Source organism: Halichoeres trimaculatus, unplaced genomic scaffold (assembly GCF_033239565.1).
Source record: "Halichoeres trimaculatus isolate MK-OKI-2021-1 unplaced genomic scaffold, fHalTri1.1 fHalTri1_scaffold_3, whole genome shotgun sequence".
Taxonomy (NCBI): domain Eukaryota; kingdom Metazoa; phylum Chordata; class Actinopteri; order Labriformes; family Labridae; genus Halichoeres; species Halichoeres trimaculatus.
This window is the reverse complement of record NW_027437181.1, coordinates 16,145,295-16,172,075: the sequence shown is the minus strand read 5'-3', so window position 1 is coordinate 16,172,075 and position 26,781 is coordinate 16,145,295. Positions and strand designations below refer to the sequence as shown.

At 39.6% G+C, this 26,781-nt stretch overlaps 2 protein-coding genes across 2 annotated transcripts; one reads left to right on the top strand and one right to left on the bottom strand.

Annotated features, from left to right (window-relative positions):
* Positions 1-1,607: 1,607 nt before the first annotated feature.
* spg7 (SPG7 matrix AAA peptidase subunit, paraplegin) lies at positions 1,608-9,227 on the top strand. Its single transcript, XM_074667119.1, has 17 exons — positions 1,608-2,174; positions 3,017-3,119; positions 3,234-3,323; positions 3,444-3,685; positions 3,783-3,922; positions 4,067-4,169; positions 4,268-4,393; positions 4,567-4,729; positions 5,227-5,400; positions 5,491-5,615; positions 5,830-5,932; positions 6,077-6,187; positions 6,293-6,408; positions 7,655-7,811; positions 7,926-8,089; positions 8,276-8,353; positions 8,439-9,227. The coding sequence occupies exons 1-17, from the start codon at positions 1,956-1,958 to the stop codon at positions 8,643-8,645; spliced, it is 2,421 nt and encodes an 806-aa protein (XP_074523220.1). The 5' UTR covers positions 1,608-1,955; the 3' UTR covers positions 8,646-9,227.
* Positions 9,228-9,708: 481 nt separating this feature from the next.
* Positions 9,709-25,672, bottom strand: cdh15 (cadherin 15, type 1, M-cadherin (myotubule)). Its single transcript, XM_074666184.1, has 14 exons — positions 25,574-25,672; positions 17,500-17,667; positions 15,843-15,998; positions 15,231-15,375; positions 14,814-14,995; positions 14,608-14,736; positions 14,253-14,435; positions 12,577-12,821; positions 12,355-12,491; positions 11,967-12,197; positions 11,619-11,858; positions 11,278-11,426; positions 10,879-11,070; positions 9,709-10,142 (listed from the first exon to the last, which is right to left on the bottom strand). Exons 1-14 carry the CDS (start codon positions 25,622-25,624, stop codon positions 9,942-9,944), a joined length of 2,409 nt encoding a protein of 802 aa, XP_074522285.1. The 5' UTR covers positions 25,625-25,672; the 3' UTR covers positions 9,709-9,941.
* Positions 25,673-26,781: the final 1,109 nt, after the last annotated feature.

Below are 26,781 nucleotides of genomic sequence, written 5' to 3'. Positions count from 1 at the left end.
GACGGAAACGCTTCGGGACTGAGACGAGCTTCCTGATTGGTCCTCGCGTCGTAGGCGGATACCGTTTTCGCACCGAAGGAAACTGACGCCATTTTGGGTCTACATCTCACCCTGCTCATAGATCATTTGGAATACGAGCGAGGCTCCAACGTGGCTGACCACCGATCGCAGTTTCAAACGCTAGGGACGACACTCCATTATATAGTTGGAGACTTCGAAAAGGAAATGGAGTACATAGATCGGGTGCACTCGTTTTATACATATCTAAAATTACAAGCTTTAAGTTATAACTGTTTTGCTTTATCTCTAGATCATATACAGACGCATATTATTCCTGTGGTAGTTAAACTCAATGAATGCTGATCTTTAGTTACTCAAGGCGCTTGCAACAAGATCCAGTAGTCAATACAACATCTGCACTGACTGATCTACTTCTCATACACAGAAATATATACTGAAGCATTTACTGCTGAATAGGTGAGTATACTGGGCAAGCTATTTTGTGTCAAAAGGTCGAGACTACAACACGAGGAAGAGTACATTGTTATCACATAGTTTGCAGGACAGCGGTACGTGCAGGTACACAAACCAAATGCATCCGAGGTCCTAGAAAACTCAGAAGGATAAAACGAAGTCTCTGATTGGTCCCAGGACAACTCCTCTTCCTTTGATTGGTTTATTTCATGTGTCTATCAAACCAACCTGAACACGTCGCTGTCATGACGTTATTGCCTTGATCATTTACAACCAGGATTGGGGTATTTGGGGGCGAAATTTTGCATGTGTATTCCAGTTAGTCATATTTCTACAGCCTGGATAAACAGACAACTGACACGAATAAATAAAAATAAGTAATAACTTAGTTGTTGTTTTGGAATGAAAAGCTGCACATTGTTGCATCAGAATTTAGACCTCTTGTGTCTTCACTCTAACATAAAATGAAAACTTTCAGCATCAATTTGTATCTACAAACAGGTTGACACGGCTTCAACAAATCTATTCAGCCACACAATAGCGCACTCTGTTGGATGACTGCGACAGTGCCGAGACACTATTTTAAATAATTTGTTGCATGATTGTACAATTCTTTCCTCTAGTGTTGTGTTCATTTATTGTTTGTTTCTATTATTAACGGGTGGACATAGGAGATGACATTCGCATATATTTTCCTATATCCAGTCTGAACTAATATCATATATTATACCAAGGGTCTGCTATTTTTTAAGTGCTTATTATGCTAGTATTCTCATCAGAAGGAAACAAACAAACAAACAAACAAACAAAAACTTAGTTGTTGTCTGTCAAGGGTAATTGTATAATTGAACGCTTTGTCTTGGTTGCGCAGTGAGCGTAAAGCCCTTCTCTGCGTAAAGTGTACCGTAAGTGAATTAACTGTTCTGCGTTGTTTACTTCAAGTAAACACAAAAGGTGGACAAAATTTATTCGCTATAAAGTTCTATTAATTCCATCCCCTTTGTAATTAGAATTACAGATTCAGAGAAAATAGGCTGCAACGTTTACACATTATGTGCGCAAGTCCTGCGCAAACACCGGCGCAGTAAGTCGGTGTATGAAGATAGATACCAAAGGTTGAAGTTCAACACAAAGATTTTTCAAACTCTAAGAGATGTGTTAAATGGACATACGAAATCGCAAATATTTTTTCCTCCTTAATTCCTCAAAGTAAGGAATGTTACAGTTTGTACAGAGTTGATAGGGAGTATTTTATACAAACCTCCTTACCCGTGCACAGCAAACCGGGAGCGGTGTTGTTGAAGTCTTGATCTCGGGTTAACATCTTTGTTTGCCTGCGCTGTTGGATAACATAGCAAGCTAGCTGTAAGCTGAGGCAGATATAAACAAATGTTCTGTAACACAGAATAGCGTTGAAGTATGAAACATATGAAACTGCGGTGGAATAATTAGTATACTGAACTTAAGTGATAAATGGAATTATGTCAGCCTTGTTGTTTCATCACCGAGCCGCCCTGTGTAAAAAGTACAGCAGAGGGTTATTATGGACTCTTTCAAGACGAAACTCCCATCTTTTAGCAAACAAGCTTTCATCTAGCAGCAGTGGTAGAATAGTGCATTCAAGATGGGATTATGTGGGAAAGATGTTTTTCTCAAGAACAGAACGGACTCTTTCAAGTCAGCATCAGAAAGTCATACAGGTAAGTTTATGCACATCAGCAAACATGACAGACCCACGAGTGTATTTACTCAGATTTGGGCTTGTATGTATGGTTCACTAAAGTGTTTACTGTTAGTGATATCAGTTAAAAAATGAATAAAGTTTTTGATTATTGCAGTAAGTGAAGTATACCACATTCTAGCCAAACTGGAGTTTGAGATTTAAGGCAAGGCAAGGCAAGTTTATTTCTATAGCACAATTCAGCAAGGCAATTCAAAGTACTTTACAGGCAGAACAAATTATAGAAAATAATTAAAATTCAATTTAAAAGGAGATTAATTAAAATGATACAATAAAACAAAACAACAACAAAAAACAAACAAACAAAAGATTAAAATAGATTTTAAAACAGATTTGAAGATAAAAACAGATTTTAAGATAAAATTTGCAGTGCAAAATTAAAGACAAGATATTAAAATGATTTGTTCAAATGCTCTAATATTAGGCAGCTGTAAAAAAAGTGGGTCTTCAACATGGATATAAATGAGCTCAGAGTTTCAGCAGACCTGATATTTTCTGGCAGCTTGTTCCAGATATTTGGAGCATAGAAGCTGAATGCTGCCTCTCCATGTTTAGTTCTGACTTTGGGGATTTAAGTGGATGATCACTGGTTATATCGTTTCACATTCATTAAATCAGCTGTCCAAGCTAATCTGAAATTTAATAACTGAATGTGATCTCTTTTTTTTTTTTACCATGGATTCAGTGTAGGCAGTAACAATCTTTGGTTTTAGACGCAAGATGGCATTTGAAAATCTGTCTCCCACAAACCAGTTTAGCTGTTTTAATGTGACCAAATGCTGTTCACTGTTTCCAATTCAGAGTCTTCTCCACAGACCGTTGGGTCCTGGAATGGTAGGAATCAGCAAAGATTTAATCCGGAACAACCTCCTGAGAAACCCTGTTGGCTTGGCCAATCTTTTAGGTAAAGAATCAGTTTTATCAAACGAATTATAAGTGTGTTTTTAAATAGAAATGTTTTTAATAATGGAATATTAATAGCTTTAGGTTCACATTCTGATTAAAATATTGATTTCAGGAGCATTGAACCTATTCAGCTCATCACAGTCTAAACAAGAGCAAAATAAAAGCGGTGGACCAAAGGGAAAAACTCCAGAAGAAGATGAAGGTTGGTGTTGGTTTGCATGTTTTGCTTTTAATGTTGCTAAGAACTAGCCACATCACTGTGGTTTAAACCTTTTTCTTACCAAACTAATTCTGTTCTTCTGCAATCCACCCCACCTTTCAGAGGAAAAGAAACGCCGGGAGCAGGAGGACCAGATGTACCGGGAGCGCCTCCGTGCCCTTTTCTTCATCGCGCTAATCATGAGCTTGTTGAACTCCATCAGCACTAGTGGTGGAAACATCTCCTGGAATGACTTTGTGAACGAGATGCTGGCCAAGGGAGAGGTGTCACGTGTGCAAGTCGTTCCAGAAAGTGACATTGTTGAAATTTACCTTCATCCTGGAGCAGTTATCTTTGGAAGACCTGTATGTGAAACTCTCTTTAATGCTTCATGTTCCACATTACCAGCATGCAAACTGTTACAGTTGACAAGAATGCTGATATCTCTCTCTCTCCTTGCAGAGGCTGGCACTCATGTACAGGATGCAGGTTGCAAACATTGATAAATTTGAGGAGAAGCTGAGAGCTGCTGAAGAGGAACTGAATATTGATACCAAGGACAGGATACCAGTTTCTTACAAACGCACTGGATTCTTTGCAAAGTTAGAAAATCACCTTTCCTTAAACAGACTTCAATTGAAAAAAGCATTTTTAAGGGAGCTGCAAAGTCCAATATTTTTTCTTGCTTTGTTATGAAGACTATCAGATACCAAATGATGTGTGTTTTTAATCTGTTCATTTTGTAGTGCAGTCTATGCTCTTGGAATGGCTGCTGTCGGTGTGGCTATTCTCTGGTACATCTTCCGACTGCTAGGCATGGGTGGCAGAGAGGGCGGCTTCAGTGCCTTTGTGAGTAAAACCACATGAGCAAAGAGAACATTAAGTTTTTTATTACGTTTAGTTGACTGGAATGCCTAACTGATTGGATGCTTCAAAACTCTTTACAGAATCAGCTCAAGATGCCTAAGTTCACCGTTGTGGAAGGCAAGTCGGGCAAAGGTGTGCGTTTTAAAGATGTAGCAGGCATGCACGAGGCTAAGATGGAAGTGAAGGAATTTGTTGATTACCTCAAGGTACGGAATCAGACAGTGACACATGTATTTTTTATGTAATTCCCATATTGAATCCTACAGTTTCCACCTGGTTAACTGAGGTCATGTTGCAGAGAGACACCTCCCAACTAAATCTTAAATGAGTAAAATCGTAGCTGTCTGTAACTTCTAATATCAATTTTACCTGTCCTCAGAATCCAGAACGATACCTTCAGCTGGGGGCAAAAGTTCCCAAAGGGTCATTGCTTCTTGGGCCTCCAGGCTGTGGGAAGACCCTGCTGGCTAAAGCTGTAGCCACTGAGGCCCAGGTGCCTTTTCTGGCCATGGCTGGCTCTGAGTTTGTAGAGGTCATAGGAGGTAGGTAGCGCCAGTTCATCAAAATGCTGACATTTAACTTGGTAGTATATATTTTGTCATGATTCATGCTTTGACACTCACTCTGTATGGCAGTTTTGATGGGACTTGTCTTGTTTGTATGGGCTGCACGGTGGCGCTGCAGCCTCACAGCAAGAAGGTCACCGGTTCGATCCCCAGCTTGGCCGGTGGGCTGTTCTGTGTGGAGTTTGCATGTTGTCCCTGTGCATGCGTGGGTTCTCTCCGGGTCCTCCGGCTTCCTCCCACAGTCCAAAAACGTGCTCATCAGGTTAATTGAACAACCTAAATTGCCCGTAGGTGTGAGTGTGTGCGTGAAAGGTTGTCTGACTCTGTGTCAGCCCTGTGTTTGACTGTGGACCAGTCCAGGGTGTACCCTGCCTCTCGCCCAATGACAGCTGGGATAGGCTCCAGCCACCTGCGACCCTGAACAGGATAAGCAGTACAGAAAATGAATAAATGAATGTCTTGTTTGTTTGAAGGCCTGGGTGCAGCTCGAGTCAGGAGTCTGTTCAAGGAGGCTCGGGGCCGAGCGCCCTGCATTGTCTACATCGATGAGATTGATGCTGTGGGGAAGAAGCGCTCCACTAATATGTCAGGTTTCTCTAATACGGAAGAGGAGCAGACCCTCAACCAGCTGCTGGTAGAGATGGATGGTGAGTGTTGTTGGGATTTCCTTTCAGATGATTTGTCGTCCTGAGAAGGTTATGATCAATTAAATGCTGAACCTTTTTTATCTTTTACAGGAATGGGAACAACAGACCACGTCATTGTCCTTGCTTCCACTAACAGAGCAGATATCTTGGATAATGCTCTGATGAGACCAGGCCGACTGGATCGACACATCTTTATTGATCTGCCCACGCTACAGGTAGTCAGATCTCACAGCTGCAAGTGCATCCCACTATACAAGGATGTTGTTCTGAACTATTTTTAGTTACACTTAGAAGACCCAATATTGCAATTTCATGTTCAGAAAAATGACTACTCTTCCAGATCCTGCCAAGCTGTTTCATTGTATGTTCAACTGTGTAGGAGGTCTAGAGTTTGTTGTGGTGATTATTTCATGCTGTTTGTTGTCTTAGGAGAGGAAGGAAATCTTCGAGCAACATCTGAAGATCCTGAAACTGACGCAACCGGCTAACTTCTACTCTTTACGTCTGGCTGAGCTCACCCCTGGATTCAGTGGTATACATATATGCAAAAAAAAAAAAAAGAAAGAAAATCATACAATCTTGAATAACAAATATTAACAACTGAAGATATTAAAACACATAATTTTGTGTTAATCATGCACAGGAACTCTTTTACCATCTCACTTTGTCTTTACAGGTGCAGATATCGCCAACATTTGTAATGAAGCGGCCTTGCATGCAGCCAGAGAGGGACACAAATCTATTGACACCTTTAACTTTGAGTATGCAGTGGAGAGGGTCATAGCAGGTACGCTGTTTCATCAGAAAAATAATGATAATGACAGATCTCTTGGTGGCTTATCTGGCTAACTGTGACAAATCTGAGTGGGTTTTTTTCTCTGCGTGTTTTCAGGAAGTGTGAAGAAAAGTAAGATATTGTCTAAGGAGGAGCAGAGGGTGGTTGCTTTCCATGAGTCTGGACATGCTTTAGTGGGATGGCTCCTTGAGCACACAGAAGCAGTCATGAAGGTAACACACACCTGTATTTCTTCTCCTCGGTGTGGTAACTGCTTTTTGATATATAACACACTTTCTATTTACATAAATTCATAGGTCTACTTGAGCCATATTTTGTTTGAACCAGATCCTGCAGATGAAAGTTTTGGAGCATTTCATGCTGTGTAATATAGTTAGACCCCTTCTATACAAAATCCTCAGGCCCAGAGTTCTGCCAGACCTATGTAAAACAATTTGTTCGAACATCTCGTTAGTCATCACCCTGGGTGTCCTCTCTCTTTCTCTGCTGGACTGTGATGGTTTTTTTTCCCTCTTCCGTTGGACATTCACACATCTGACTATGTGACGAAGCAGACAAGGACATTGAACAAGGTGTTAAACATGTAGCATCCAATTAACATGTAGATTGTTTTTGGATGCTGGATGAGCTGTCAACAATTCCAGCGCCAAAGTGCATTTATAGTTTGGCTGAAATAATGAAGCTAGAATCATACAAAAAGGACCGCTGAGATGAGAGGTGTCTTTAGACTTTACATGAAGTGAGTACAGGAGGTTTTGATACACAACAAGACAAAAACATTGATAATGAAAGTGAATGTTTGAAAGTTATAACCCTGTTCTGGCAGTATTTCTTAATCACTTTCTTCTCCCAGCATAGGTATGTCTTACTTTTGGTTGGATTTCTGTACAGTTTTTGCTAAAGCAAGTCAATCAGCTAGGGCTGACTGATCCCACAGTTTTCATGCATGAGTCTATCATCCCATCTGGGCTGTTTTTCTGTTTTTCAAATTTCAAATTCAAACAGATGACGTTTACCAGGGCCACACTTCATGTCCCAGGTGAAACAACATGAGTTTTGCAAAATTTTCTTTGCACTCTCCTGCCCCCCTGGAAAAATGCTGCTTATTTTTATCTCATTTGTTAAATTATACATTATTTTGCTTTTTCTGCTGAGAGCCTCAACAACTTCACCTTTGGTTATGGTAAGACTCCTCCTGGCCAGATTTTTTCCTTCAATAAGTTGAGATATTAGGATCCCTTCAAAATATTGAATCAGGACACAAAAACGGCAGATACTTTGTATTAAACAATCAGATCTGGATCAGGAGTCAAAATGCTGATAGGGACATCTCCTGCTTGTTACACTGAATTTAATGAAGTCAATGAAAAGAATTAAGAAATAATCCAAAGGCTTAACTTTCAGTTCATCTATTGACAACTGATCATTTAAAAAAATGCACATGCTGTTTTTCTTTAGGTTTCCATTGCCCCAAGGACGAATGCAGCTCTTGGATTTGCCCAGATCTTACCTCGGGACCAGTACCTGTTCACCAAGGAACAGCTGTTTGAGCGGATGTGTATGGCTCTGGGAGGAAGAACTGCTGAAGCAATCACCTTTAACAAAGTTACAACAGGTACACTCTTCATATTGTTTCCTAATGTAAACAGCAGATGGTTTTGATTCAGTGCAACAACCTCAGCATTAGATTTGCTGCCAAAGTTTGTCATCTTCACTCGGTTGCCCCCAGGAGCTCAAGATGACCTGCGTAAAGTGACTCGTGTGGCTTACTCCATGGTGAAGCAGTATGGCATGAGTGACAGTGTTGGCCAAGTGTCGTTCCCAGAAACAGAGGAGCAGGGTGCCATTGGCCGCCGTCCGTTCAGCCAGGGCCTGCAGCAGCAGATGGATCACGTGGGTTATTAGAGTTGGATTAGCATTGTTTTCATCTGTTAGCACTCATTAGCACAGTGAAAATTGAATAGAACAAGTTTTGATTTTTGTCACGACATTAACTAGTCATCTATTTATGTCAGGTAGAGTAAAGTAAATATGTGGTTTTGATTCTGCAAAACCTCACAGCACTTTGTTTTCTTTTAGGAGGCAAAGATGTTGATAGCTCGTGCTTACAAGCATACAGAGAAGCTTCTACTTGACAACAGAGACAAGCTCACCCTGGTAAGTTGATTCTTATTTGAACATAAATGTTGCTTTACTGGGTGTAAACTAGAAGTCAAACTCACTGGGGTCTTTCTTTTTCCAGTTGGCCAATGCCTTGTTAGAGCGTGAGGTGGTGAACTATGATGATATTGAAGCCTTGCTGGGTCCACCACCACATGGGCCAAAGAAGATGATCATCCCACAGAGCTGGCTGGAGGCTGAGAGGGACAAACAAGACACCGGGGAAGAAGAACCTCCACCACCTTCCCGCAAACGTAGAGAGGAAGACATGGATCCCCAGCTGGTCTGATCTCAAAATGCAGGTCACACAGAATATTTCAACGCTGCTGCTTTTGTGGTGCTCATCATGGGCAGGAGGAAATTTGCTTTAATACTTTCCTTTGAAGCTTTATACTGGCTTCAAAGCCCAAACACAAAAACTTCTGGAAAGTTTGCTGACTGTTGTGCAAATGAGCATTAGTACTTGTTTCCAGTTTGCCGACCCATTTAGATATGCAGTAAATACTGTATCTTTGCAATCATTCAGTTGACACATCTACAATGTGCAGATGAGCTGCTGTAAAGATTTATAAAAGGTTGTAGTAGGTTGCTGTGGATGTCTATATAAATATATATTTGCACTGGAGTGTGGGTTGAACTAGGATTTAACTAGAAATTGGATTGCTTTGTCAATGAGGAACTTTTTTTTTTCATGTTGTGAAGACTCAAGGCCCTGTTGTGTCGGTGATACCAGAATTGACCCTTCGCAACTAGTTCTTCCAGCGAGATTGAGTTTTTAAACAGGTTGATGTGTAATCTGTATTAGAAGACACATTTTAGTCCCAGAAGACAGTGTTGCTCTATGAAGAAATAAAGTTTAATTTAAATATGGTGTGCTACTCTTTGTGTCACTATTTATTTAAGAGGTAACAGAAATATATATGGATGAGGTATGAATTGCACTCAAAACAGTATACACTCAATAAAAGATTAACATTTATTCCAATGACACCAGTAAAATCAGCAATCAGTGAACTTGTTAAAAAAAAACAAATAGAAGTCCTTTCCTCCAGATAATTTGATGACAGAATATTTTGTGATGCAGGGTGTTTTTCTGTCCGAGAAAGTGTCTTGAAATGTTAACAGATGCTGGAATGGAGGATTGATGATCAGTAAAGAAATCAATAACAAAGCAGATTCATCTTATAAAATAATTACATATATATAAAAGGAAGTACAGTTCATTCTTTTGAAAAACACAGGCTTTTTGTAAGCACCATTACTGGGCAATCCAAGTCTTAAAGTAAACAGACACGGAAATCATTTGAACACACATTCTGTTTGCCCTGGAGCACGCACAGCTCCATCCCCTCATGGCTGATCAAACCAATCATAATTTTACCATCAAATTTGCTTTTCAGGAAAACTTTTCAGTGAGCCAGTTTGTCTCCAGTGTCCAAACAATCCTCAATTAAACCTGAGGCACAATGGATTAAAGGCCCACAGTGGCGCATTGCATTTTTCTCCTTCTCAAATCTCATCCAGAATGAGCCTTGTTCTGAGTCCCAAACTGCTGGTGAGTCACACATGTCCCGTCTCCCCCACCTTAACGTGGGTCATACATGTTGGCCAGTTTCTGGAAGCGTGGTCCCCAGTTGTTGAGGTAATCGTAGTCTTGGTCTCCATCCGAGCTGCCTGAAGCAATGGAGCTCAGGCTGCCTGCCAGTGAGCCTTCCCCCTCATAGTCGTAGATCAGCGCTGTGTCGTACGGAGGCACATTTGGGTCGTTGTCTGCAGCCTCCAGGCCCTGAAGGAATTAAATTAACAGATTAAAATTGATGAGGGATGAGGGCATGTCCCTACGTTTTCATGTCATCGGAAATGTAGTTTGAGATACTGATGAGAATAACTTACAGAACTCTTGGATAAAAACTGTTGTGAGATGTTTATACTTTCTGTTTAATTAGATATATAAAATGAAACATCCAGTATGAATGAAATTATTGGTGTACGATTAGAACAGACATTTAATTTGAGAAAATCAGAATCTATGCCCTAAAAATACTTCAAGGAATACTCATATTTTAAAACAGAAAATGAAGTGGTAATAGAGATTATGATCTTAGCACGATGAGCAAATGAAGTCAAATGGTGTTGATTCACACATTGTCTAAACCTTCCATCCAAAATCAGCTGATTGTCTCTTATCATATGTAAGTAAAAGTAATGAGCTTTTTCATACACATAAAACATAACTGTCTAAGGAAAAATGGGATTCACCAATGGATGAAAGTAAACTTTTGAAGTCTTTAGAAACCAATCACTAAAGAAACTGTGGACAAGGTTTTATGAAAGCAGTTCAAAACTGATTTTTCTAGGATAAACTTTGTATTAAAGGCTTCTCAATTAAAATATTCAAATGTTAAAAAATGTAACAAATATAATTCTATGTTTTTTATCTAATGCTCTTCTTATGTTTGTTTCAACCCTTATTTTTCACAAAGTGTTTTAGGTGATAAATGTGCGTGCTTGGAGCCTCTCACATCATTGATAAAGTCCTCGATGTCAGTGGGATCTGCAGGAGGCCTCCGAGGGTAGATGGGTGAGGGCAGGTTGTGTGGGGCATCCTTCCTGAGGGGCTGTTTGCCTCGGGGAACACCTGAACCTGGGTAGTAGGGCCCTGGAGTAGAAGGCATATCGTGGGGATTCCACAGCAGGTCGATGTTAAAGGCGTTCTGTGAAGTGACAAGGACGGGCCACGGGTTTATTCTTGTTCTTGAAAACAAAGAGTTTGAGAATAAACTGGGAAAACTAAATACCGAAGCAGAATAGAAAAAGTTTCACATCAGTCTTCAAGCATTTAATGGCCACAATGTAATACTAAACATGACCACAGGATGGCAGAAAACTCTCTGTCTTGACTAGAGGTCCAGTAGTCTCACCTCATCCTCTTCACCTCCTCCTTGCTCGTCATAGTTGAAGACATTATCACGGATGTCGTCCTCTGATTCCCCGACAAGCAGACCTGTTCCTTTCTTAATGTGGTGGCGTCTCCCACAGGTGGTCACCGCCACAGCCAGGAGAAGCAGCACTGCAGTCAAGCAGAGGAATACATACCATCACATACTTATCAGTTAATGTGTTGATTCAAACGTTGTCTTTCATTTTTACTAAGATCATCTGACTAATCCCTGGTATATGTTCCAAAACTTATATTATTTCTGTAGAGGGGTAATATCAAGCTTTCTTGGACTGTTTGATATGTTGAGACGTTGAGACTTACACAGCAGGAGGGCGATACAGGCCATGATGATGATGAGAGCGATGAAGCTGATTCCCACACTGGAGCCCAGGATGGCCCCAGCCTCAGACTTACAGTCACCAAAAGAGTCACAGGAACACACAGTGACATTAACCTGAGCATATGCACTTAATACTGGGCTGCCAGAGTCCGACACCAAGACTGTGACTGCATACTCTCCTGCATCTAGCTCCATCAGGGGGTGAAGCACAGCGTGAGTGTCTGAAAAGACAAAGAAGATTAAGGAAGTTTTGAATAAAAGAGAATTATGGTTTAAAACAAAACTCAACATCTCTGGCCTCATGCTGACACCTGATTCTCTGTCCTCACCATTCACTTGGACAACCGTCCAGTTGATTGACAGATCATCAGGCATTTCAAACGTAAAGGGCGCAGATTGTGGAGGAAGGTCTTCATCAACAGCAGACAAAACAAGACCAGAACCAGTTTGGCTTGCATCCTGACACATAGAGCCACTTAAAGGGAAGAGCTGAGGGGCAAAGTCATTGGTCTCTTTCAGTATGATGAGCACTGTGGCGGTGGTTGACACACCATCAGCATCTAAAAAAAGAATGTAAATACACAATGTCATATTTACTTTCAATGGTTTATTCATTGATTATTTCTGAGAAATTGGTCTTCTCCGAGACATTTCTATTTCTTAGAAGATGTGTGAAACCTATTTTTATTTGACCTAGTATCATTACAAAAATGGTACCTGTAACTTTGACCACAGCAGTGTAGACATTGTTTTTAACATTAGGAGAGCGCATGTTAAAGGTTCTCCTGGCTCTGATGCCTCCAGTATCTGCATCTATATCCAGCCATCTCTCGGGATCTCTGCTAATCTCATACCTGCCACAAAGAGCACAGTTTAAGTTACAACTACACATACAGAGAGTATTCCAACTTCCTCCTCTTTTTTATGTCCTTGTCATACCTCAAATCGGAGTAATCGGGGTCAAAGGCGATGTTGCTTTTCAGTAAAGTGCCAGGAACCACAGACTCTGGGACTTCAATCTGTATTGGATCCTCCCTGAAATGTGGAGCCTCGTTCTCGTTCATCACAGACACCACCACTGTAGCAGTGCTCACAGGGAGGTTGGGAGCCTTACTACTTAGAGGGTTGAGATTTTCCACCATCAGAATTAGGATGTACTCGTGTTGGGCTTCAAAATCCAACGGCTGCAATGCATAACAGAGAATGATTTATATGATATTATTAAGCTGTATTTTTAATAAACAGAAAAATATAATCCATTTTGAGCTCATTTATAAATCAATCACCTGCAAAAATAGAGGGGGAAAAAATTGCCTAGAAAACTTGTAATTTAAAATTTAACCACTAGAGGGTACTGGTGAGCTGTGTTTAAGGACCTCACTGCATGTTTTGACTTCAATGGGAAATACCAACAATTTGAAACTATGAAACACAAATGATAAATTAAAGAAAAAGTAGTTCCTATATGGACATTCACTTACCTATACACATAGTATGACAACTGAACTGTGTCCAAAATGTTGTAAGTTTGTCTCTGGAACAAGGTTCTAATAGTTAACTAAAACAAAACTAAAAACAAAAACTAAAATTAAAAATACATTGCAGTCAACTCAAACTAATAAAGACTAGAAAAGAAAACAAAAACGATAAGTAAACTAAAACTGTATCTTGTGTTCACAAAACTAACTGAAACTAACCAAAATTATAGACAAAATGTCCTTAGTTATCGTTTCAGACAATATTAATAGCCTTTAAGATTTTAAATCAACCCGACACATTTTCCCAATCAATGTTACGACAGTTTTAGGCAGTTGTTAGTGCCGTACTGCACCATCATAGCGATGTACTGGGACGTGCTTATTTACTGCACTGACTGGCTGTGCACTGTGCTGCGACGAAACGTAGTGAAGGAATGAATCAGAGCATCTGTATGAGTTTAATTGTCTGTGAGTCTGACTTTAATTGTGTTTGAGTCTGCCTTTATTGTTACAAAGTCCAAGTTTCTAATTATTAAAGCTCATATTATATTGTTTTATATAATTTATGTTCATGTTATTTTTATGTAATCTATGTAAACATTATTTTATCAAATTTATGTATATATTTTTTATATTAAGTTTATGTTATTTTCTTGTGTTTAAGGCAGCAGCCAACATTTTGGTATCAGCATTGACTGAGCAGTGAGCACTATGATGGACTTGAAAATAAAAAGTATGACAAAATATTTACTCTGACCATTTTGAATCCTGCACCTGGTTAATAAGGTATGAAAAAACTAAAACTAAACCGAAACTAAGCCTTGTTGCAAAAATCAAAACTAAATAAAAACTAGAATTCCCGCTCTAAAACGTATTAAAACTAAACTGTAATGGTAAAAACATGTCAAAACTACTTAATACTAAACTTAAATGACAAGTCCAAAACTATTATAACCTTGCTCTGGAACGGATGTTTGACCAGACATTGTTGCAGGATGCAACTTTGGATATTTCTCCAAATATTTCACAACCAAAGTCTTAGTTATTAATCTACCAACCAGCCACTGTGTGTGACTTAGATTCTAACCTTTTAACCCCTTTCTCACACTGTTTCAGCAGCAGATCTCCATACTGTACCTTCACCACTCTCAAAACACCCTGGTTGGTTGAAATATCTGTTCTGATGGCAAAGTTGCCTTCAGGGTCATTTGTTATGGTGTATCGGGCCTCCCAGTTTCCGGTCCCAGGATCATCTCTGTCTGTCACATTCACCCGGCCGATCTCATAGTCGTTCCTGTTCTCCTCTGCTGTCATACTGTACTACGCTCACCACACAGAAAACAGATGACAGGATTCAAGTCATTGTGACACAATTACGCTTAAAAGGTTATCATTAGATCAAAAAATATTTTCATTAAATAAAAAGAAAGGAATACTTTGAACATAGGGAATTAAAGAAAATTACATCTCATATTTTGTATGTGAGACTCACCATGGTAGGGTTAAACTGTGGGGCATGGTTGTTGATATCAGTCACATGAATAATCGCCACTCCTTCACTTGTTAGCCCCATACCCCCCATATCAGCAATTTGCAGCTTTAACTGGAAGCTCTTCACCACCTATAACAGATTTCATGTCATTTAAGAGAAATTCATTCAACATGATGATCAGTGAGCATCTTTATCTGACACATTACCTCTCGGTCCAGGCCCACATCCCTTGTGTATATGGCTCCTGTCTCATTGTTGATGCCAAACATTGTCTTGCTAACAGCATTGGGTGGAAAGCTCTCCTGGCCAATGATAGAGTAGCTTAGGAAAGCATTTTCTGTCATTGGGTCATCTGCATCAGTGGCTGACACTGACATTACTGACGTACCTGTTGAAAAATTGAAAAATTCAGTCAGCTGGACAAATCTTTTGAGGCTGTAGAAGTATAAAGTTATTTTGTAGTGACAGTGACTAACTGGAACAAACAGATATCAAAAAGTAAAAAAAAAACAAAAAAAACTCCAGTTTAACTTTTTTTTTTTTCTTGAGCTACAACTAAATTTTAACTGAAAAGAGTGTGAGATTTAAAATCCTTAAATTCTGAATGTAACACATGGATGTACCTGGGACTGAGAACTCAGCTACAGAGCCAACAAACTGGCTCTGGGTGAAAGAGGGTCTGTTGTCATTTTGATCCAGTACCACTATCTCAATAGTGGTTGGATTCTCTAGTCTCTCTCCACTGGGGGACAGTGCGAAGGCTTTCAGCTATGCAGACACACACAAAATACAGTCAGATGCTGTTTAGTGAAAACAGAAGGTATGATATATGTCCAATAAATTACCACAAATCCAACATTTCCCCCCAGGTATTTGTGGTATATACACACAACACATGCTGGTAATGGCAGAAAGAAATGTGCAGGATGTTTGGTTCAACATTTTGGGTTACATCACCAGTCATCTGGTAGAAACACTGTGAAGTTTCTCCCTAGGTGCCCATAAAGGCCCTTGGAAAGTGACCTCTGGCTATTTGTGCTGGTGTCTGAGACACTGATATATGCTTTGAGACCAACACATGGGCCTATGCTCTGAAACACGTGTAGGGTCTCATTAAGTCCTTTGTGGGTTGTGTAAAGAACTTCTGTCTGATTATATATTAAACCACATTTAAAGTGCCTGCTCATTAATAGTGGTACTCTCCCAATGATGATGTTGATGTGATGCTCTTTTACCGTGAAGCTGTTGTATTTCTCTCTGTCCAGGGGTCGTTTACTCCTGATTATTCCTGTTTTATCATCAATCTCAAACAGATTTTTGGGCTCCTGGTCCACTCCAGGTCCTTCTAACTTGTAGATCACCACGCCTGTGAAGATTTTATCCGATTTTATCTGAAAAAGAGAGAGGAGACAAAATGTATGATCTTCGCAACCTCATAGGAAGTTGGGGGTAGGATTGTAAACCCCATGTTGTAATGCCAGATGTGAGTATGTTGACAGTCAGGGACCTTGACACAAGAGTGTTTCAGCTCAGAGAGGCCTTTGACTTACAGCAGGAAATGAGATTCTGACCTAATAATAGTTAGAGTCCAAATTTTATGCATTTACATTCTCTGCCTTTGACATGGTCTGTGCTTCATTTTTGTCACTTTATAAAAGCTGCGTGTTGTGTCTACTTATACGGTACGATTTATGTGTAGACTGTTCTACTGTGACAGTTTTAACACAATATTTATGTTTCATGTGTCTTTTAAACACTGACCTGTGTTCTGTGTATTAATCACAATGGCAGTTACAGTTAGCAGCACAAGGCTGTAAAGTATTTTTGAACTGATTTAGTACTGTATAGAGCCTCAAAACCTGTCTGTTATATCCTGTACATTTTCAACAAAGTATGTGTTATGTTACCACTTGATTTTCAAACAGCATATTGACAGGATTTTATTACCCCACGTGATGAAGCTATACTACACAAAAGTGTTAGCTAACATCCATGTCTGTCACAATACTACTTGAAAATATGAATAAGTCTGCATGAAAAATTCGCATTTCCAAATAAATAAGAAAATAAGGTAAACAGGATAATTTTGTACTGAATAACATCCTGACTTTCATATTTCCTGAATTTAATGGCAATACTATGCTAACTTGGATCAACTGGCAACAATATGAATGCTAATGTTTTCCCTGGAAGATGAAGCTTTAGGCTCAGTTCTAAGTGGCATTGCATTCACAAATGTAATGCTTAAGTTACCCTCATAGAATTCTATTTCTAAAACCGGTTGGCCGCAGAAATTGTTCCAAATTATTTGTGAATATAACGTTAGCTTAATTAGCTGGGAAGCTACCTAGGAAAATTCTGCTACCGAGAGCTCCCTTGCTAAGAATGGGAAGCTTCATTTGGTCTTTGCGTTGTTTCTAGAACACAACTGTGATTTGAGTGGTAAATTTGTCATGTGATTTATGAATGATATGCAAGACAGCAGAAAAGGTGTCATCAATGTTTGCTCATACAGCAGCAGTGAGCCCTGAAAAAGGGCGTTTAGCACTGAAAAGACTGGAACTTGGCATGAAATGTGCATAAACTGTAAGACTCTGACTGCTGAAGCCTTAGAACAGCTGTGTTGCTAACAATCATACACTTGGCTCGAGACTCCGGATATCCAGCTCTGTGTAACGCTCTTACTGTGAATTGTGTCTCTCATCACTTACATTAAAGCAGACTCAAAGGGGATTTTTTCTCACCAGTATAAACATGATGAATGATTGCCGCTAGCATAACTTATTTCATTGTGTTTAAGGATTTCTGATTATTGCAATTGGATGGACTTGTACTAGAAATGGCAGCAGGAAACTCCTGCAGAAATGATAGGCTGTCACTTGACATTTTTACCTGGACAAGATCTTCAGGAACCTGCTTGCTATTCTCCAGGACTCTGATTGGAGGAATGATCCAGTCTCTTTTTACCCTCACAATCCCCCTTCCTTGATTTCTCCATGGGTAAAGGACTGGAGGATGCAGCTCTTCCTCTGCGTGATGAAGTTCTGCGGAGGTCCAAACCTGAAGCAAAACACCAACAGCATGAAACTCACTTTCACAGTCTCAGTTCATGAGATATTAAGAAACATTTCATTGCACTTAACAGCCAAAGACACTTAATGTATGCCAGTGAAGTTGGACATGGAGGAAAGTTTTTGATTCCAGTGTCACTCCCTTCCTGGATGACACAAATTATGTCATCATAGATATTTGCAGCTGTTTTGAAAACCAAGTTAGGAGTCTCTCTCAGTGCTATTACATTCCCTGTGGCTTTATGGGAATTGCTGTGTGATAGCTGCAGCTCTGAGGCTGTCTGTAATGTGAAATCCATGGGATTGTGGGGGGTTGAAAGGAAGCCGGGCCACAGCTTCAGGTTTCACTCACTAATACACTTCTTTGTCAGCTCGCTTTGATCTGGGTGCAAATTCATGCCAGGACCAGGAAACACAAACACTCATACTCATTTCACAAGACCCTCATTCACCACATTGCTGTCTTAGCTATATTCACACAAATACACCCACTCACACTCACTCACTGACACACACACTCAATGCACATGTGAGACACACTCACACACAGCAGCTGTCGAGTATGGATTTGGATCCTGTGCTTTCCCACCCGCATTCCCACTCACACTCACAAATTCCCCTTTATGCTCAGCTCTGCACCTGACTGGGAGTTTGGGGTCACCTTACGGATCCCCTCTGCTGCAGGAATTCCACAGACATACTGATGTACATGCTTTTTCTCACACACACATAACATGACATCCGTGATGTGCATCAACAAACACCCTCCCACGCACAAGCATGTACACATTTCCATTAGTTGCTTCCTCCTTCTTGGTGGGAATTCATGGGATTTAACAATACATATGTTTTACAGCTCAAAGGCAACATCTATGGTTCCAAAAATGAATGTAGATGTATCACCTTGATTAAGTGTCAGCATACACCATATCTCACCCCAAACATTGATGAAACCTGGTGTTAGTACATTTCTTATCGTGGAGGGAATAATAGTGGTTCAGGGGGAATATTTGTGAATATTTTGTGAATGGCTCGTGAGCCCTGGCCTGTCTGTGGGTTGGGTGATCTGATACTTTTATCCTTTGGCATGCTGTTCAACAGTGCAGGGAAAAATGGCAACCATGGATGGCATTTACAGGCCGAGTCAGAGGGCAGGCTAATCTTAGCCTGTTCTATTTTCTCGACTTCTTCCTATTTAACTTTTTGCATCCATCGTCATCTACGCATGCACAGAAATGTTTACACTCACATTCCAGCAGTGCATGTTGTCCACACAAATTAATCCTGATAGCTATCTGCTTCCATACTTGAGACTTGCAAATAGTTACACATACAGTAAATGTGATCTCAAGCCTCGGCAGGCGTAGCGCGCATTCTGCCATGTCACCTAACCGCAACATCAGTAACACCTGCATCTCAGTTGTGTCTCCAAAAATAGCACATTCTATGTTTTCCTGATCTTTGAACACTTTGGCCAATGAGAGCACCTTTTTAACTATGAGAAAGAGCGGCCGGTGAGGCGCAGACAAGGGAACCTCAATGCAAGTCTATGAAAGACCTGGCTTTAGTCACAGAATAAGAAAAAAAGAAAAAGAAAGATTTTTACTTGCAGTATAAGCATTCTTGATCACTCATTAATCCAAGTATACTGTGTGGTATAAAAAAGTTCAACCTTCTGACAAGACTTGGTGTATCAGCCCAGCCAAACCAACCCCCCAGAGGGGCTCATGGATCTATAACAAATTTGGTAATAATTAATCTAATACCTGACAAATATTAACCTCAAAGTCCAAATGATCAAATTACTCAGGATAGAAAATCTTGAGACCACAGCAGCTGCATACTGGCTGGCAAGTTTGCTAAACATGCTCTTTTTAACCCTCTACCACCTACCATACCAGGTCTGCCAGAGCACATCTTCACATTTTTACATGCTTTTTTTTTTTTTTTTGCATAAAACTTCTTCTATAGATCAATGGAACTCTTATATACCAAACTTTAATTAAATGTACAGACTTGAGTCCAGAACAATCACATAAATTGGTAAAAAATGCAATAATTAAAAGAAAAACAAACACAATTTTAAACAGATTTTCTAAATACAGAAATGGCATGGCTGTATCCCTCAGGAATGTGAATACAAAAAACATGATGATGTGTATGAGAACAGCCACGGACTGGATCATAATGTTTTGTTGGTTATGCTTTGCACTTGATTTCTGCAAACGCATTAGAGGAAGGAAACAACACTCTGGGACATAAAATGAAAGTGAAACTCCCCAGATTTTAAATTCACAAAGAATGACTGATTTATCTTTTCTGGTTTCAAATCCAACGTCAATCCAAACTTAGCATACAAATCGTAGGGCAGGTGCTATGCTGGGCTCTACTGGGTTACAAAAATAAATATGTAGACCTCCAGGATCTGGGATTTTATTCAGTCCATCAAATCTCATATTGGTTTATTTACATGTCTTGAAAGTTTAGCTTTAATCAGTTTGTTAGTGTAAACAAAGCAGTAAGAAGCCATGGATATGAGCTCTGTTGACAAACGCTGCTACTGGGCACTGGCATGAACACAAGAGTCACTGAACTTTGGTTTTAAATGACACGGCCAGTCCACATTGCTGATTAATGGTATTTCGTCTTCAGTTTTGTTCAACCAGGAAGGTTGAGAGCAGATGGAGAGAAATGTATCAGTCAGGTACGTCCAGAATTAAGTGTTGGAACAGGCTGAGTGATCTTGTAATGAGTAGATTAGCACTGCCACCCATAGAAACACACAAAATCCACTAAAATGTGGACTCATCCTTTTGATAGTTACAATAATGGGTTAGTGTTGGGCAGATTTTGTAAAGTTGATTCAGACCAAAGATGATTAAAAAGATTTTTTGTAGTCAGCATCAAAGATCATCGATAGACAAGACAGTTAACCATAAAAAGCTATAACCCAGCAGCAACCATGACAAATGCAAGAAATCTGAACACTTCTGGTTAATGGAGTATGACCCTTAACATACATTACAATGTGTGAAGCAACATGGCCATTGGAACAGTTGAATGTGTCCTGAAAATAAAGCCACAACAGGGACAGACAGTTACAGCATTCCCATGACTTAAAACAATAGACGATGGTCAGAAAAGCCTAAAGCTACTTTCTTTTCAAACATCGTGTACCACATTATCCTGTCTCTGCAATCAGGAGGAAACTGTGTTTTGGATAATGGCCCCACAAAGTATCTGCCCGACTCCTAATGTTTTTACCAGACTGAGATGCAGCAACACCAAAGTATCATGTTTCCAATTAGACCAAAGAGTTCCTTTTCTGACAGGCTGAGCGACGACACCACATACAGATTAACTGTTTTAGAGGTTTTTCCCAGAAACCTTTACAGCCTGGCCTTTCACCTTGAGCCCTCACAGAAGTCTGGACAGCTTGTTTGAGGATGATATGCCCGCACATCAAGGGCTGTTCAACACTTCAGCTGAGGAGTGCTCACTGAGGTCAGAGAAGTCTGATTCTGAGATATTGGCCTTTAAGAGCAAAAGAGGGCTTTCACGTTGTAGATGAAATCCTGGTTTATTTGAAACGTAAGGTACTAACATTTACAAATTGTGTGTTGACAAAACATTTCTTTGAATTTATAGTTTATCATTTTATAAATTTGCTGTCCAAGTCATATCTCTCTTTTTTTTTGATACACAATCACCTATTGATCAGGTTTCCGTTGATCCTTATCTGTTGTCTTAGTGGACTTTCTTTACATTTTCTGAGATTTTGAGAGCATTTTAGATAAATAAAGCTTGATTTTTCTTTACATTTGGTAACACATGAACTTATGAGTAAAAGCACCTCCTGGGAGAGTTTACTGTATCTATCAGTACAAGTATATATCTCTGTTCTTGTTTGTATTAAATCTCTCTGACCTAAGAGTCCCCTCTCCAGGTATGCATGAGTGGAACAGTCCTTAAATAACACAAGGAAAGATTGTTCCACCCAGGAAACATGTCTGACAGTCCCTCTGGCCAAAAGGCCGGAGGTTACACAGGTGTCCCTCTGGTCACTCCTGTCACAGGCCCTTGGTCATAGACATGCACCCAGTTAGTCACCCTCCAGTACTGCTCCCACAACCTTTCTCTTTGCTAAGTCATGAGGGCTGGGCATTGGCATGGATGGCCTATTTATGGTGCCACTACAAGTGAGTCTCTCTTTGAGCAGATGTCGAAACTCTAAGAATGCTGAGCAAGGTTAAAGCATTTTTACTAAAAGTAGGTCCCTACAAAGGTCCCAACAAAGGCATAAACATGGAGTAATCGAGGATCTGGCAGTGTCATGCCACAACTAGAATGATGGATCAATGGATTAAATATAATCAATAAGAAATCTTTTTCTTTAACTAAGCATGAACAAATACTTGACTTGGATTCTGTTCTTTTTGCCTTAATAACTCCAGTTTGTTGCTGAAGTCCTAAATATAATTTAAAGTTGAATATTGTTCCTGGACTCTAGTTTCTTTGAACTTAATTTCTGTAATTGGCATTTTTAACCATGCACATATAAATCATCAGCTTCTTTGAAATTTGCATTTATTTCTTCTCTCACAAGAAGGGTTGTTGTGCATATTTAATCCCTATCATTGATATGTATATATATATTACCACATTATAAATAAAAACCTTGTGTGAATGAATTTGAAAAAACCTATCTCATATTAAGTTGGGTGTTAAACCATCCAAATAACATGAAAATCAACAATAAATAAAGCTTTTAAGAAATCTCCTGTTTTCTTAAATTCAAAGTTTTTAACCGGGTGATCACTAATTTGTTAAAAGAGCTTCCTGTTACAGTCTTACGCACGACAGTAAGCAGTGGGATGTCAATGTAGAGTAAACATTTGAATCACATCTTTGCTGAGAGGAATGCCCCGAGGTTCCCTAATAACTCAGTTGTCCAAATTTTGGTTTATGGACACTTTCTCTTTGAGGCGGACTGATTGGACCAACTTTATGTAGACAATTTAATTATTTTCACACTGGAAGCTAGTTGATAAAATAGCAAAACAAAAAACAAAAAAAACCTATTATGATAAACTTTGTCAACTCATTATTTAGTGCCATATAAAACATATAAACTATGTAGGACTCCACTCAGGCTGAACCACAACTCCAAATCAACTCTTTTGCTCTAATTTTTAAAGGAAGAAGGAAGGAATCTACTCAGACATCAAAATATGAAATATAACGTGTCAATTTTTATTCTCCTGAGACAGACTGTTTTGATATTGTTCATTGTTATGGCTCCAAAAACTGATTTCACATTTAAACATAATTGTTACTTGATTTTTGTCCCTCTCTAACAAGTATTGGACTTGACCTGATATCCCTGTGCTCTGTGAGTATTTGTTTACGACCCCATTGCAAAATATGCATCACCTTTTTGTTTTTCTTTTTTTTTGAATAAAAACATAACATGTTAAAGTATAGGGCATCAAACTGTCTGAAGTCAAGTGTGCTGGATACATTTTTGCCAACATGTTGCTTGAAGCAATTATTAAAACCTGATTTTATTGCAGACTTTGCATCAACATCTAATAAGAAAGACTTGATGAATGTGACGTAGCAAGGTTTTTCAGCTGTGTCTGAAGAATGTCCTCTAAATGGATAATGAACACATCCATTCCCCCAAAACAACTGTCACCAACTGCTCCTCCATGTCTCAGCCGGATTGACTCCACTGTTCCTATAACCACTTTTTATGACCTGGAGGTTGTCTCTTTGACCCTCTATCCGTCTGAAACCCAAGTCAGTGTAAAACATCCTGCAGGTATCCACACCCAGCAGGACCTGTGATTCAGACTCTAAATCCTCTGACTGATTGTTTCCGATGAGTGAGACCTCAGCGCCAGCTGGCTGCTGCTACAGACCCTTGATTTGTACCCGATTTCATGGTCCAGCAGCGGTCCGCTCGTTTTTCCGCAATGGGGATTACAGAGCGAGACAAATGGCATCACGTATGCATCTGGTAACAGCTGTGGCTGGTGCCTACCCCTCCCCGCGATATCAACCAGCAGGCCTGAAAACAACAGTTCAAAACAACCCCAGCATAGAGAAAATTAAAGAGCACAAGTGGAGGCTATCAGGTGACAGTGAGAAAAACCTTCAAGTTAGACTTAAGGTTGGTTGATGAGTTTAAATTCTGATGATCTTTCTTTCTGTAGAATATGTGCAAAATGCTTGTAGTGCTAGTAGCAAGTGAGTTGAATCTACTCCCAACACACTTGTGTATTTATCCTACATGGCCTCCGACAACCTCTGAGAACCACTGGCTGAAAGTGTAGCAACTCATCTGGAGGTCATGAGCAGTTTGAAGGATCTGAGATGTCTAATGGGTTAATTTTCTCCTTTTTTTGGGCAGGGGCATTTGGTGGCCATCACTCACATTGCTCTTCCATGTTAAGGGGCCTGGTTTAAACTTTCAGAGCTACTTTTCAATCCTCCTCTGGGAGTACTCTGTGAACAAAAGATGGATTATTTCAAGGAGCAGATTTTTTTCCAACTACTGCACAGAAAACACATGGAAGGAGCCACTTTTTGTTATTTAGGTTACGGTCCCTCTTGGGCTTTTAACACCTCTGGTACTTAAAGACACTGTTTAACCTGGTAGCCTCTCCACACAAAGATAAATAGTTCTCTAAAGTCTGCGTCTAAACTGAAGACTTCTATCATCCTCTTGGGTTTTTCCATCTTTGGAAAAAATGCTTTTAGAAAGACGTATATACAATAATAATGGGAGTCTTGAAGATTTAAACTGAGTATCTTTCCTGCTGTGACAAAGTGATTTTCTGCAAAGCTATTTTCAGTGATCCATCACTTCCAGGTTCAGGAGGGACATCATATATTTCCTCACTTTCCTCCAAAACAAATTATACAGGAGTTGAAAAACAACTTCACAGCAAAAATTCACCATTAAGACAGCTGTCACATCTGTGTAGCAACTTGTAACATGTTCAATGACTTATGGAGCAAATCTAAGCAACACTGCCCTCCAGAATCACCGGAGGCCAAGCTCACTCACCAACCCAACCTGGGCTCCGTTTCTATTCCAAACAGAGAGAAAGACTGATGGTGTTTGGAAGTGCTGTTGGTGATATTTGTGTTTACATTGTCATCCATTTTCAATCTCCTAACGGCGTCTGCAGACAGATGCTACTAATGATGCCCTGAACCCTCTGTACACATCTGGGGACTCATCTTCTTCATAACACTTCATCATCCCCTTTCCAACCAGGATGAAGTGTTTAGATCAGCCTCAGATTGATTGCAGAGCTGGTTTAGTGCCTCGTATTGATGGAAATCAGTTGATGTTTGGTTGGAGGTCACTCAGGTAATAACACACACAACGTATTGAGGAGTGGAAAGCTAAGCGTGAGTTTCTAACTGGGATTGCACTCTGACAGAGCAGGGAGGGAGAAGTTCTTAGGAGGGAGAAATGAGGGAAGACTCCATCTCTAGATACATGTCCCAGGAAAGAGAGAAGGAAAGTATCACATGAACAAACTCATCTGGAAGTGTAGAGCCTTCACAGCACAGTGTCTGCTACAAGTACAAGAAACAATTATCAAAGTGCTAACTTTCAGAGTCAAGAGAGTTATATGTCCAACCCTTGGTGGCTTAATTTCTGTGGGATCTGTTCTTTCATTTAGTTAAAGTACCACTTATTTCAAATATAGGTGATTAAGTGAACAACCCATGAGTATTGTCCAAGATAACACCATTTGACTCTACACTCAGAGCAGAATTTTTGGAAACAGACACAACCCTGATTCAGACAAATGAAACTCAAATCTTGCTGAGTTAAGTTGAAACAGTGATCAAGATGAGATAATCCTTCTTACCTGACTGAGCAGACTTCCCAGGAGACACACCATCAACATCCGCGCGTCCATCCTCTCTACCTGCACGCAGAAAACCCAGACCTCTGATGACTGAAAGATCAGAGGCTTCTCTGCTGTGAGCTGTGCTCCTGTGCAGGTCTACTGGGCAAAAAGGCCAAGCTCTCCAATCCTGTCCCCCCTCTCTTTCCTCCTTTCTCTCTGTCCACTTGCTGCTGAAGTCTGTCCGTCTGTCTCCCCTCTGTCCTTGCCCAGCGTCTGTCTCTCACAGCTCCTCCCTGTCCATTGCTGGGGTATGTCTCACAGTGGTGGGGTAAGGGGGCTAGAATTTCAGCAGCAGCCCTCCCATGTACCCCAGCACATGTGCTGTCACTCAGAGCGATGAGCCAGAGAGAGGGAGGGAGAGATGAAGAGAGAAACAAGGCAGCTGTTTGTGGTGCAGACAGAAAAAGTGTCTTCACAAGTTTGAAGTAGATCAGTAAGTATGTACACTTTATTTAACAACTTTCAAGAGAGTCGGGCTTAAAAATGTGACACATAATAGGAGAGGGCAAGGAAAAGATAACAAAGAGTTTAATGCAGAATTAAAATCAATAAATAAATAACAGAACAAGCGCTCAGAGATTCTGTTCAGGCAGAAACAAAACAACATGCAAGAAGAGATAAATACATTTAGTCCAGATGACAATACTCCCCATAATTCAAGTTATATAAAGGTAAACAAATAAATAATAATAATAATTATGATAATAATAATAATTAAACACTACTACTACTACTACTACTACTACTACTACTACTACTACTACTACTAATAATAATAATAAAAATAATAATAATAATAATTGTATAATAATAATAATAATAATAATAATAATAATAATAATAATAATAATAATAATAATAATAATAATAATAATAATAATAATTGTATAATAACAATAACAATAACAATAATCATCATCATAATAATAATAATAATAATAATAATAATAATAATAATAATAATAAAAATTCAAGTTGCTGATTTTTTATACTGTCAACTTATAAAATAATAACAACATCGATCTCCAGTCTCTGCTTTAACTTCCAGGTTTGTCTCCTGACTTCCACACTGATAAGAAAACAGAAACACAAATAACCCCCTTCAGAAGCCCCTTTTCACAGCGTAACACTCTAATGAAAACAGTCCCATGCAGATCGCCAGTTGT

What these genes read in the sequence shown, in the direction of transcription:
- spg7 (XM_074667119.1), top strand. Translation starts at nt 1,956, where the DNA reads ATGTCAGCCTTGTTGTTTCATCACCGAGCCGCCCTGTGTAAAAAGTAC. An exon ending in AGTGGAGAGGGTCATAGCAG is followed by an intron (nt 6,188 to 6,292) that starts GTACGCTGTTTC and finishes GCGTGTTTTCAG; the next exon opens with GAAGTGTGAAGAAAAGTAAG. An exon ending in ACACAGAAGCAGTCATGAAG is followed by an intron (nt 6,409 to 7,654) that starts GTAACACACACC and finishes GTTTTTCTTTAG; the next exon opens with GTTTCCATTGCCCCAAGGAC.
- cdh15 (XM_074666184.1), bottom strand. Translation starts at nt 25,624, where the DNA reads ATGGACGCGCGGATGTTGATGGTGTGTCTCCTGGGAAGTCTGCTCAGT. An exon ending in GACGGTTGTCCAAGTGAATG is followed by an intron (nt 11,859 to 11,966) that starts GTGAGGACAGAG and finishes TTGTCTTTTCAG; the next exon opens with ACACTCACGCTGTGCTTCAC. An exon ending in TCGAGGACTTTATCAATGAT is followed by an intron (nt 10,143 to 10,878) that starts GTGAGAGGCTCC and finishes TAATTCCTTCAG; the next exon opens with GGCCTGGAGGCTGCAGACAA.